This window comes from Halichoerus grypus, chromosome 11 (genome assembly GCF_964656455.1).
Source record: "Halichoerus grypus chromosome 11, mHalGry1.hap1.1, whole genome shotgun sequence".
In the NCBI taxonomy this organism is placed as follows: Eukaryota; Metazoa; Chordata; class Mammalia; order Carnivora; family Phocidae; genus Halichoerus; species Halichoerus grypus.
The window spans coordinates 24,683,964-24,698,380 of NC_135722.1; the positions used below are offsets into that span (position 1 = coordinate 24,683,964).

At 36.5% G+C, this 14,417-nt stretch overlaps 1 protein-coding gene across 1 annotated transcript in view; it reads right to left on the bottom strand.

The window, feature by feature from the left end:
* Positions 1 to 755: 755 nt before the first annotated feature.
* PDHX (pyruvate dehydrogenase complex component X) overlaps positions 756 to 14,417 on the bottom strand; it is a 66,310-nt gene continuing 52,648 nt past the window's right edge. The window contains exons 8-11 of the mRNA XM_036106932.2: positions 11,634 to 11,692; positions 8,834 to 8,992; positions 4,159 to 4,223; positions 756 to 1,557 (exon numbers count right to left, since the gene is read on the bottom strand). Coding sequence (XP_035962825.1) covers positions 1,299 to 1,557; positions 4,159 to 4,223; positions 8,834 to 8,992; positions 11,634 to 11,692 — 542 coding nt within the window. The 3' untranslated portion in view covers positions 756 to 1,298. The remainder of the gene's footprint in view (positions 1,558 to 4,158; positions 4,224 to 8,833; positions 8,993 to 11,633; positions 11,693 to 14,417) is intronic.

A 14,417-nucleotide genomic window follows, 5' to 3' on the forward strand; every position in this document is an offset into this window, starting at 1 on the left:
TTGGTTCAGGACTAAGTAGTGTGCTGTCATACCATACACCTTGTACCACATGGGTCTTTTTTTCTGGTGATTTCCGGCAGGAGATACCAACACAAGCCTTTCTGGGACTGGTTAATTAAATTTAACTACCCAATTTCAGTACAGTTAACTTACCAACTGTAGCAAAGTTGTTAAAAGAGAGAAATAAATTCTTTGAACTTTTACAATTAATTAGTGAAAATTTCATACTACTGATGGAATAAAAAGGAGAGTTCTTGCCTACTTCATAAGCTCTCCCTTCCACTCTCTTTCAAAGTTTTACATTCCATATCCATTGTTTTCCTAATGTCATATGAAGTTTAAATTCTTTCTTTCCTCCTGTAGAATTCCTTATAAGCTGTTCCAAGCAAATTACTAACCTACTTCAAGGTTTCGCTAAACGTCTTTGTCCTAACATTTAAAATACAATAGAAATTTTTATATTTTCTCACATTTATTGCACAATACAAACTTGATTAAAATGCACTAAAACCCCCCAACATTTTGTGTTTAAAGTAACACTAATTTAAAATGTTTGGTAGGAAATAGCATAATTTATTTTAATATATTCCAACTTAATATGAAGGTGAGCAGTTTATTTCAGAAAATCTAGATATTTTAACTATAGTTTATTACTGAAAAAAATTTTTTGGTCTCTCTTATTTTTGACTTAATTCTTCCTCTTTAGAAGTTCACAGTGTCATAGAAGTAAAAAATAAGATTGACAGAAACCACTCTAAGACCTATGGCTTTATATACATAAAAAATTCAATAATGTTGCCATAACCCCTAATACAATGTGATCCTTATTTATTACTACTATCCAGAATAAACTGTACATATTAAACTGTTCAAGTATATCTAGAGCAGTGCTTATAAAAAGTGAGGTCCCACTGCTTAAATTGATGGGCCTCTCTTTGAAGATCACTTCTAATTTCAACATAATTAGTTCTAACAATTTTTCAATTTTACAATTTATCATACATTTTCAATAGTCTAAAATGCTCAAATGAGCCAAACATTTAATTTACATCGAGCACCAGAGGTTAAAAATGGATCTAACCAAATGTTCTCTTTTATTAGTTACAGTTTGTTATTTATTTCTATACCATTAAATCCAAACTGAAAATGAAGACAACTCGGGCCAAACTTGTTCACCTTGAATAAATAAACAACTCACCCACTTCACGCTTATATACCTAATTGTTTTCCTATAGTGTAGGTTCTGGTAACAGCTATACAATAAACTAAGCCCAAGACCAACTTCTTATCTTGGAGGACTAGGCCAGTCGGATAGGATTCTCCAGGTTTGCTTTAAAATTTTCAAGAAACCTGGTAGCCAGTTCATCGTCCACCACTCGGCTGTCACTTGACATCGTGACTGTTATAAGCTGGTGCTGCTGCAACCTGGCATTCCCCTCTTCGTCCTGCTCCAGCTTGAGCACAGGTCGGAATCTCCCAACAGCCAGTATGCAGGCCTGAGGAGGGTTGATCACTGCAGTAAATTCGTCGATGCCAAACATGCCCAAGTTGGAAATACTAGGGGAAAACAAAAAGCTCTGAAGGTGGCATGTCCTCAATCAAAGAACCCTTTCCCGGAAGCATGTTTTTACTCTACTAAAAAACGGTGACACAGAACCCTATACCAAGTTATTCAAAGACCAAAGACAAAGATACCATGTACAATAGTATCAAAAAAACAACACACATATAAATAGTGTATCTAATACAAACATTCATTCAGCATGAACTGAAGTCCTTGGCAGTGGATTATGACAAGAAAAAGAAATAATTAAATATAAGAAGAAAGAAAAAGAAAAAAAAAGAAATAAAACAGTCAATATTCACAGATGAACTGAGTGTACACAGAAAATTTAAGACTCTATAGATAAACTAGTAGGATTCATAATTTAGCTAAGTCACTAGATAAAAATGTCAATATAAAAATCCATTTTATATCTATATACAGGTTGCTGTAGTTAAAAAATGAAATTTTAAAACAATACCATTTAAAGTAGTAGCAAAAACCAAATATTAAGAAATACATCTAATGAAAAAAATGTAAGACCTCTGTATAGAAGATTATAAAACAGAACTGATAGAAACCAAAGAACTGAACAATGGTTTATACCATGTTCACTGCCTGGAAGACTCAATGCTGTAAAGACTGAATCCTCAAACTGATCAAAAGATTTAATGCAATCCCAATCAAAACTCCAGCAAGGTTTCTTGATTTTGGCTCAGGTCATGATCTCAGAGTCGTGGGATCTCGAGCCATACATCTGCGCTCAGCGCGGTGTCTGCTTGAGATTTTTTCTCCCTCTCCCTCTGCCCCTCCCCTCACTCGTGCTCTCTCCCTCCATAAATAAATAAATAAATAAAATCTTAAAAAAAAAACCCAAAAAACACAAACAACAACAACAACAAAACTCCAGCAAGGTTTCTATGTATGTGTCTGTATATTGAAAGTAATAAGTTGATTCTAAAATTTATTTGAAAATATAAAGAGCCAGGAAAGACCATCTTGAGAGTGAACAAAATTAGAAGACTTTCCTTACCAGATATCAAAAGTTATTGCTTAGTGGTATCGAGCAAGGGATGGACAAACAGGCCAACTGAAGACAGAACACAGAACAGACCAAACACATACACAGTCACTTTCTCAGTGCTATGGAGTAAGCTTTTCAATAAGTGATGCTGGGTCAATATAATATCCATAGGGGGAAAAAAAGAATCTTGACCTTTATCTTCATACCACACACAAAATCCAGTTTTAGATGGATTGTGATCTACATGTGAAAAGTTATAAAGCTTCTAGAAAATAGCACAGAAAAATAACATCATGATTCTGGAATAGGCAATAATTCCACATAGAACAAATAGTACCAGCTGTAAAAAAAAAAAAAAAAAAAAAACAACAAAAAACAATAGAATTTCATTAAAATTCAGAACTGTGTTCATTAAAAAACACCATGAAGAAAGTTCCAAAGGCAAGGGACAGAGTGGGAAAAGATATCTGAAATAATATATATCCTATAAAGGTCTGTGTATTTGGAAATAAAACCCCACATATCATTTTTAAAAATGGACACAAGACATCAACAGGTACTTTATCTGGTAAGTTACCAGATACTCAAAAGGCTTTGCATTTCCCTGACCACAAAGAGTATCACTACACACTCCAAGAACTGTTACAATTTAAAACCTAACATTACTAAGTGTTGGTGAGAATATGAAGCAATGAGAATTCTCATACACTGTTACTAGAAGTATAAATTTGTATAACCATTTTGGAAAATTGTTTGGCAGTATCCATTAACGCTTTTAATTCAGGGATTTCACTTGCAGATCTATACAACAAATATATTCACCGTAAGATGCTAATAATAAGAATGTTCATGGTGCCATTATTTGTCATAGCATCAAACTGTAAACAATGACAAATGCCCAACAGTAAAATGGATACTGGCATACTTATACAATATACTATAAAAGAGTGTATACTGCAATAATAATAAACTGCTTCACATTGCAATGTGGTTAATCTCACAGACATTAATATTGAGTAAAAGAAGTCAGACACTAAGGAATATATATTATTTATATAAAGAAAAAGGTAGCAAAACAAATCTACGGTGATGATTTTCAGAAGAGTGGTTACCTTGGCAAGGGGGATACTTAGGAAGGGGTAAAGGGAAGCTTCCGGGATGCTGGTAATGGTCTATATCTTGCTTTGGTTGGTTACACAGGTTTCTCCGCTTTTTGAAACATTCATGCTGTACTCAGTATATTACACCGTGTATAAGTGACACTTAAAAACAGAGCTGATGATAACTAAAGGGTCTAAGTATTAATGTTTTCCTCCAAAGTACCTTAAAATAAGAGATCACAAGTAGAAAAAGTTGAGGTTTATAAATGTATTGTATTTATAAATATATATTTTTTTAAAGTTTCAGAACCTGGATGTCATTCTGAAATACCTGAATGGGTTAACTAGCTAACCCTAATGGGTTCCTACTAGCCCTGATACGTTGCTTCGATTAAAAAAATTGTTTCAAAAAATAAATGAAACAGATTGACACAGACTCCTAGGTCTGATACCTGTTTGACGCTACCGATAATTAAGAGTTTAAATATTACCTAAAAGATCCTCCCTGGTATTCTTCAGGTAACAGTTTTCCATCTCTTGCTTTCTTTGATAGAGCCTGGGAAAGAAAAATACAAATACAGCATGACAACCAATACCATATTACAGCCTGATTTTGTCACTTAAAATATTTGTAGAGAGTACATGCTCATCTCTCATGTGCCTTGATTTGACTTTATTGTCTCTAATACAATTAAAAAATGAACAAGTTAGAGCGCAAATAGTCTAAGAAGCTGAAGATGTAAATCGAAACTCTACAAAAATTACTTCCCTTTAAAAATTCTTCAAGTATTAGAATTACCCTGTACACCATTACTATGCAGAAGGTTTCAGTGTTTTCTATAGATACAGTAAAATTTGTCTATAAGAGTTTTTTCTTGTAAGACACAGAATATTAGAAGAAGCCATTCTTGTCAACCCGGTAGCTTTTAAATAGTTGTCCAATGGCAACAAACCCACAACCAATGTATTAGTTTTCACCTTTCAGTGTTTGCTTCTTTTTTACATATAACATATACATATATATAACTTCAGAGAGTTGTAAAAAAAAAAAAGTAGAATTTTGTATTTCACTCCCAATATTATAACCCATCTTCTGGGTTGTTAGTCTTTATAAATGGTTTTTTAATGTCTGCTTAACATTCTAAAGACTACATCTGCCACAATTCAGTCATGTCCCCAGTGTTTTAATTTGGTTCACTGGTTTTTCAATTATTTCATATAAATTTTCAGAAGTGGAATTATAAAGCCCTAGAACATAAACATTTTCTTGGTTCTTGATTTACAGCCGAGGCATTTCCTGAATGAGCTAGTCCAATTTGCACTGCCATGAGAAATAGAAGAATGTAGTAATTTCATATCACTATTGGCAAAACTGATTTCTAAAAACTGACAGAGGGAAAGACAGATGACACTCTGAGAGTGACACTAAGTAGTTAAATTTTCCTTTACTTGCACTTGCAATTAACCACACTTACGTTTTTATTTTTGAATGCTTCAAAAACAAAGGAACGGAGGTAGAGTCATTACATATGAAAAATTAATAATGAACTAATTTATGAGTGGAAGAGAAAAATGAAACTATTGTCATTTGGGGAGATGAAATAAATCTGAGGCTTAATTTTCGGTACTATACAGCTTACATAGGTACAATTACAGTCACTGTTGACAACTGTGAAATTTTTTTTTTTTTTTTTTTTTTTTTTTTTAAGATTTTTTATTTATTTATTCATGAGAGACAGAGAGAGAGAGGCAGAGGGAGAAGCAGGCTCCCAAGGAGCAGAGAGCCCGATGCGGGACTCGATCCCAGGACCCCGGGATCATGACCTGAGCTGAAGGCAGACACTCAACCATCTGAGCCACCCAGGCGCCCTGAAATTTTTTTTTAAAGATTTTTATTTATTTATTTGAGGGAGAGAGAATGAGAGAGAGAGAGAGAGCATGAGAGGGGGGAGGGTCTGATGGAGAAGCAGCCTCCCCGCTGAGCAGGGAGCCCGATGCGGGACTCGATCCCGGGACCCTGAGATCATGACCTGAGTCGAAGGCAGTCATTTAATCAACTGAGCCACCCATGCGCCCCGACAACTGTTAAATTTTAAACCAGAGAAGACTTGGGCGCCTGGGTGGCTCAGCTGGTTAAGCGTCTGCCTTCGGCTCAGGTCATGATCCCGGGGTCCTGGGATCGAGTCCCGTATCAGGTTCCCTGCTCTGTGGGAAGCCTGCTTCTCCCTCTCCTCCCCACTTGTGCTCTATCTCTGTCTCTCTCTCTCAAATAAATAAATAAAATCTAAAAAGAATTTTTTTAAACCAGAGAGGACTTAATTTTTGAAAAATAAAAACATTCTTTAAAAGTCTAAAAATGATCTCAACATATCACTGTGACTTTCTGAGAGTTGAGAAAACTACGTATTTATACCAGTTGGATGTAGTTATTTATAAAACTACTTGGATCCAAAATGAAAACTGAAAAGATGAACTTAGACTTGTGTGGTCCTTGGACTATCAGAAATAGAGAGGACAATCTACAAATGTGTTTTTTCTGCCTTAAGCAATGTGACTGTTCACATGATATAAACAGGCATGTATCATATGAACTTTGAAAGGCATTTCTTTAAAGGCAGATGATCTCAACAATCTTGCTGAGTTATGAGGCTAAAAACAAATAACACAGACATTCATTTAAAAAACTGGATTGCAAGCCCACATTAAAAAAAAAAAAAGGGAGAGAGAAAAAAAAGGAAAAAAAAAAAACCTCTGTAGACCCTAAACACATCAGCAGGATATTTCTACCAATGAACTCTAAAAGCTTGGAATAAGAATAATTCTGAGGAGCACTGGTTTTGAAAATTGCTAATTCTCACTGGGATTTCCCAGCAATATAAACTTAAAATCAAAGCACAAGCTACCTGAAGCCTCCAGCTAAAAGGATGAAATATAAGATGACCAGCAAGTATTTCTAAAATACGTTACATTCTTTATTAATTCATTTAAAAAATCTGCGTAAATAGAGGAAAACTTTACCTCTGTCTTTTAAGACTGTTAAAATTAATGAAGAATTAAGAATAACATGGGATCTAAGGCTTATTACTATATTACTTTATATTTAGGGAATACAAACTTGAACTCAGCTGAGGCATGCCTTTAGTACCACACAATGACATCCCTGAGGCTTGTGAGGGTCAAGAAGTAAAAACTTAGTGCAGGTATTCTAACCTGGGTCCACAGATGGAGTTCCAGAGAGCCGCAAACTCCTTAAAAAATTAATCTCGGTAAGATTTTTTATTGAAAATTAAAAATATAAATTCACTGAGCATCTATGATCTTCCACGCACTCTTGTAGAATTAGTTATATGGCAAGAACAAGACCCTCAATGTCAGACAGGAGGGAAGAGAGAAGGATCAACAAATAAACAAGGTAACCTCAAAGACTGATCAACTGCATAAAGACAGTAAAACAGGGTAATGTCAGGAAGCTACTTTAGCTATGGAAGGCCTAAGAAAGTGGCATTTGAACTGAGAAATGCCCAGATTTAAATAAATCCTCACTTCTACTGCTTTCTAGATGCATCACCTTGGCAAATTTCCTAAAGGTACTATAACTCTGTTTCCTCAATTTTGAAATGGGGAAATTAAGGTTTCAACTATAATGTGGGGCTAATAGGATTAAATAAAGTGCTTAGCCTAATGGCTGGTATATCCTAAGAACAGAGAGTGGAGTGTTCATCATAGACAGCAGGGTGGGAGAGAGAAGCAGGGAGAATGGGAAGCACAGAGTAGCCAGAGCGAAGTAAACCTTAAGGATTGCTGGGAATGAGAGGAAAGCCTCGAGGACCACCAGAGGCCGTGGAACAGTCCAAAGGGTTAAGACTGCCCTTCCCATCGCTGAGAGGCTGCTCACACTGCCTCCTTACCACCTCAACGTAGGTTCTTCCAGGATACAAGGAACAGACTACGTATTATCATAGTAGAATTAGTAAATTGATCAAAATCAAAGAAACCTTCCTGGAATGGTTAATTTTAAAAATTTAATATACAAATATTAAAAATAAGAAAAAAATATAAAGAATATATATGAAAATTCTAACTCTATAGTTAAATGTAATTTCATTTGAATTTCACAAAAACACTAAAATACACGAATTCTCATTGTTGTTGAAAACATGTGATGAACAAAAGGCACATAACTACCTTAGTAAACCAATCTAATTACTTTGACTTTTGAACCAGTCAAATTAATACCACCACTCAATTAAGAAAAAGTTACATTTTTATCTATAAAAACACACTGCAAATCTTTTCAAAGAGGAGTGAAGACCTAAAAATGTCTATTCCACTAAGGTCACCCTTAATTATATCTAACTGGAAGATTCCAAGGGTGTGCTTTTAAAAGGAGATTAACTTGTGTTCATGTATTTTGGGCAACTTGATCGCCTCTGTATATACTGTCAGCTCTCCAAAGAAATCTGATGCTCTACTTTTAATTCCTCCTTATAACTGGTTCATCCACTATACATACAACTGGTCGTTGGTAAATGAAAAAAAAAAGAATCACTTACTTAAATGAACCTAAAATTTTTTAATTCTAACACTCTTATAAGAGCCATGAGACTTCTGTCAAAAAGTACCTTTGGAAATTATAGTAGTTGTCAGAGCTGACCTACTGCCTGTGTTCCTGCTGATTCAATGGAATATTTGGGGGAAAATCAGACTCCTCCATATTAGAGCTATAAAAACTGCTTTTAAAGAAACTCAGGAAAAATTCCATACTTTTGCTTCTGGAATATTAAGTACTTTTAGTGGTCTCAATTCTAGAGAGGAAATGAATAAAATATAACAACTTTGAAGAATAAAACGCTGTGAACAGTGAGGTCTTTCCACTACCACCTGCACAGGAATTATGGTTTCAGCTTTAACGTTAAAACCACCTAAAATACCATCGTTAGAGTTGAATTCTAGACTTTGGGAAATAAAGCATTCACCTATAACTTGAATACAGTTGATCCTCATTTAACTGTATGTTTATTCCTGAACTCTTGAATGTTACATGTTCTTAAAGTGGGTCATACCTGGATTAAAACTTAAAATCTCCATATAGTGTGACTAGATGATGTCACGACTTTACCAGAAAGTAAATACTAACATTTTGAAAGCACAGTATTTAAGACATACCTTTACAGAGTCAGCAATTTCCTGTATACCCTTAGCAGCAGCATCTTTTATGATTGGTGTAATTAAACCTTTATCTGTTGCCACAGCCACTGAAATGTCAATAAAGGGCAGTTGCTTTGGGCCCTCTCCATCCCAGCTTACATTAACATCTGGCATTTGCTAGGAAACAGAACCAGAAAAAACATGTTACTCTAAAGAAGCAGCTTTATTTTTTTTTTTCAATTTTTTTAAAAAGCAGCTTTAGGCCAAAGTGGTTACAGAAAAATAGCATTATTATGCATTTTTGGAAGTGAGATAGTAGACAGAAGCAAATAAATGAAGATTTGGTTTGAAACAATGGTTTGGATCTCTGTGTTAAACGTCATTTTCTGTGTTCGGGAAGAATAAACATACCATGCTTCTTGAAGCAAGCTTGAGGAAACGCTGATGTACATGTTTTGATCTCTTTACAATAAATCATGGTTAAAAAAAGGTCTCCCTTTGTTAAACCTGATTGCTAAAAAGCATTTAACATTTGTTATACTTCCTGTCTCATATGCTGACCGAGATGGCCTTGAGGAGAGGAGGGGAGGGGACGGGGTAACGATTCAATCATACTATTCTGGTGGCAATGTAGAAAGCCCAATTTCCTAGTGCAGCCCTGGGAGATCCATCCAACCCTTAATAAGTGACTTCCCTCTTTAAGAAAGATTTCCTAGGCTTCATAAACATATGATAAATGTCTGAGCATGCTTGTATTTAATACACATAAAACTACATGGAGGATGAAAAGAGCAGAAGAAATCAGTAAACGCCTGGAGACAGTATGTACGACACTGTTGCCAAATATCATAGAGAAACTGATGGTGAAAAACAGAAATCACAAACAAATTTCTCTTCTCAAAAATTCTTTGCTTTGATTAACAGCCTACCTAACTGTACTTCTGACCACTCCCTGGAGATGCATTCCCCACCGTACTCGAGCTTCTCATCGTCCTGCTATGTTCACTCCCACTGCATAGTTTTTGTTTTGTTTTGTTTTTTAAGAGAGACAGCACGTGCACGAGTGGTGGGGGAGCAGGCAGAGGGAGATGGGGAGAGAGAATCTTAAGTGGGCTCCACACCCAGCACAGAGCCCAACATGGGGCTCAATCTCACAACCTGAGATCATGACTGCCAAGGCTCCCTCCTCAAAACAGAACTAGACTCAGATATTTTTACTGGTGAATTCCTTAAAGCTTCAAGAAATAAAAACCTTTATAATATTGAAATAAGCACAGAGAAAGGAAAGGGGGGGAAGAATCCAAATTCACTTAAGAAGCCACTGATTTAAAAAAAGAAAGCCTGACAAAACTAGCACAAAATGTAAATTACAATTACTTATGGCTCCTGATACAAAATTATGAAATGAAATGTAATGACCACTAGAAATTCACTTAAGGAGGACAGGAATGATTCATAATTAGAAAATCACTAATATAATTCAAAATATTATTCGATCAAAAGACAAAAGCCATACAAACACTTATTATATGAATGGCTAAGAAAATGCATGACTTCAAAATTCTCTATTACTGTATTGTTCAAGAAATAAAAATAAATTCCTTATAAATATACATTAAATATAGCACCTAACATGCAGTGATCCAGAAAAATAGCCTAGTCATGGAAAGAAAGACAGGACAGAAAATGGTGCAGAGCAAGAAGGCAGGAAGGCTGGGTTTCAGATCCAAATCCAACTCTAGACTCCTACCTCAAACCTGCTCCTCTCCCAACTTCCCCATGTCAGTAAGTGGAAAACTCTACTCCTCCCACTGCTTGGGCCAAAGTCCTGGTCCTTCACCCCACATTTAATCTATAAGCAAATCTTGCTGGCTCTACCTCTGAAATGTATCCCAAATCTCACCTTCACCCCAGCTTCACCGCTAGCTGCCACCTTACCCCAAACCATTGTCCTCGTCCATAGCCTCCAGGAGAGCGCACTGCTGCCACCCCCCCCCCCCCCCCCGCTTCCCTGTGGGCTGTTTTCCACAAAGCACCAGAACAGTCTTTTTCTTTTTAAAATTTAAGTAGGATGTCAGTCCTCTCTCAAAACCCTCCAAAGGCTTCCTTCTCCTTCACAATAAAATCCCCAGTCCTTCCATGGCCGCCAAGGCTTCACCGGCTTCGGGGCCCTCGTAACTCCTCTCTCTTTCTTCTGTTTAATCTCATCCGCTACCTTCTTTCCTCCAGAAACAGTATCCCCGACGCCATGTCTGAATGGCAGTGTCCCCTTCCCCCAGCCTCTGTCTGCAGTTCCCTCTGCCTGGTGCACTCTTCTGATAGCTCTGCGGCTCACACCCTCTCTTCCAGGCCTTGGCTCAGTTACCACCTTGCCAGAGAGGCCTTCCTTGCCTAACTGTGTGCACCATGACACCCCTCCTATTCTGTAGCAAGGTCTTTCTCTTCCTCCTCAGCACTTTGACTATCTGACAAATATTGGTCTCTCTCAACTAGACTATAATCTCCAGGAGAGCAGAGAACATGTAGGCTTTTGTTCCTACTGTTTCTCTAAATGCCTATAAGGTATTCAGCGCATGACAGGGGATCAGTTAGTATTTGCTGAATAAATGGTCTTTATTCTGCTATAATTAGTTGTAAGGCCCACTGATTCTCAGTTTCATCTATAAAACTGAGGGAGTGAGATTAAATGGTATAATATTTTTAGCAATAAAATTATACAATTTTTGTGACTTAAAAATGACAGTTCTATTTATCATATGAAAATCCCAAGACATGAGACCACTGTAGAAGCCGAAATGATTTGGGGTCTGCTACGTACTTTAAGGGTAACAGCTGCAGCCTTGATGATAAAATCGTTCACTGACACTTTAATGTCATCTGAAAGAAAACCAAGCGTATCAAAATTAGCGCTCATAATGAAACTTTAACATTGGCCATTATGATTTCAAACTTGTTCATTAACAAATTATCATAAAAATATTATAGGTTTTTGCTGGTTCACTTAGTAAGAGTCCCCTGATTAGAAAAACTTATATGAGGTTCTGCATAAATAATATTAACCATAAATGTAAAAGATTACTTCTGCACCTTGATTACAATTCTTTTAAATTGCTCAGATATCATACACGAGAACCTGAAGGGCACATTATAACCATAATTAGAAAGAAAGGAACCAACTCCTATGTCTCTAAAAACACAAATGGTCTATGGTGGTTCATTTTTTCTCTCACCCTTTTCAAATGTCTTTATTCTGCATATGCTTTATAATATATTGATTATACTAGAACAGTGGTAACATACAGTCATTTTAAAGATATCTGTATCTATCTACATATCTACCTTTATCTAGAGAGAGCAATTTTTTACAAATGGAGTGTGTACCAAAAAAATTTAAGACCACCGAGCTGCTTTTTCACTTAACGAAACAGGATATAGCAAAGCCAAAGATGAAGCAATGTTGGCACAGGCCCTAGTGCAATGAACAAAATGAGGTTTTCTGTCTAGTTTTATGGTGATTCCATTTGAATCAATTTCCTTCCAGTATACATAATGATTTCAAGATAAAGCTAAGGTCCCCTCCCTTCCCACCGAGCTGATCATAATGAAAGCACTTGATTTACACTTTTGCTTTTCCCGGTGGGTAGGAAAGTGTTGAAAAATGTAAACTACACTTGATTCTCTATTGCAAAAGCTTCAAGAAAAAAAATTTAAGATCAATATCTAGTCAATGGTATGTGGCAAGATACACAAATCCTGTTACTATAGTATCATGGAATTTTACATGAACGATAGCTCATTCCAAAGGCACGCTGGGGATTTCAGAAAGACATTAGATGAATTACCATAAATCCAAATACTGCCAAACTGTCATAGTAACCACCACCTGCTCATCCAGTTCCTAGTTCTTTTAATCCAGATTTCCAGAGATATAAATATTTTTGTTTGCTTGTTTAAAACCCCTTTAGGAGTAGAAATAGAAGTGGATTTCCAGTGCTTACAGAATTTTAATGATAACCACATACAAAAGATATGGTCTGCATAAATTCAAGTATGTGGACATATTTGATGAACCCATTATGCTTACCTTTCATGGCTCCCTCAACCTCCTTCGCACTTTATCTAGCATCTATAGGTAGCCACAGTGAAAACTTCCCACACCACCCACCAGCTGATGATTCTTTATCTACTGCCGGAGTCCACAGTGCTCACCTAAATTCTCTGCCCTCATCATATCCAACATTTTGTACTCTGGAGCTGATCACTTTCTTCATCATGAAACATTTCTTCTTACTGGCTTCTATGTCACTGTACTCTCCTGTGTTTTCTTCCACTCTTTACTACTCACTCATTTTCCATCCCTTCCTCTTAATGGTGGCATCTTCCCAGGCAAGAACTTTCTGCTCCAGGATTTTGATACCATTCATATGGTGATGATTCCTTCAAATGCTACCTCTTATCCTGATGCATCAGGAGTTTCAGACTTATATGTCCAATTTCTCACATGACATTTCTTTTTTTTTTTTTTTTTAAAGATTTTATTTATTTGACAGAGAGAGACACAGCGAGAGAGGGAACACAAGCAGGGGGAGTGGGAGAAGGAGAAGCAGGCCTCCTGCAGAGCAGGGAGCCCGATGCGGGACTCGATCCCAGGACCCTGGGATCATGACCTGAGCCGAAGGCAGACGCTTAACGACTGAGCCACCCAGGCGCCCCTCTCACATGACATTTCTAACAGGCATTGAAAATCAAAAAAGTAAAAGGGAGATTTTTTTTTTCAAGATCTTTTATTTTTAACTCTTTATTATGGAAATTTTCAAATATATAGTAAGGAGACTGTTGGTGACACTGAGAATAGGAAATAGTTTCTGAGGGAATATTAAATATTTTCATTTGCATATCATTACAAAACAGTGTAAACATGCTTACAGAATGTTATATAACTATATAAGAAAGAGGACTGAAGATAAATAATGTGGGCTCTTTGGAGACCCCCTAGAAACTTCCTAGTTGCAAGGACATACAAAACTTGGACGATGAAAAGATACTAAACTAATCCATCTCTCCACTGAAATAGTACTCTCTTCTGCCTCATGAAAGGAAGAAAGCAGGAAAATTACTCCCCTAATGATCTCTGTATCATGACTAAGCAAGTACACCTAAAACCTATAAGGGGAGCTTCCAGGATTAACTTTTTGAATATTGTTAATTTTCTCTGAAGTAAGCTTTCCATTTATTTCCTTGAACTTTTAAAAGCTGTCAGGTTGTCTTCATATGAATTCTCCAAAGTCTGTATTTAAACTGAAATACCAGTCCTGCTGTCTCTTAAGATGTAGAAAGCCACAAGAGAACATTTTTCCCACCCTAATAGGGTAGGGGAAAAAGCAGGAGAAGTTACAAAATCGTAACTTCTCTTGAGTCTGTTAGGGAGTCGAGGTTACAAGGCAAACAAGTGAATTGAATGTCAAGGGTAAGGATTCCCCTCTGAAGAAGGACAAACACATGAAATAATTAACCACTGTCAGAGTATGGGAAAATAATGGACAAAGTACGGGACAATGCGCATGAACAGATGGGGATATCAGCAGAGAGATGGAAACTCTAA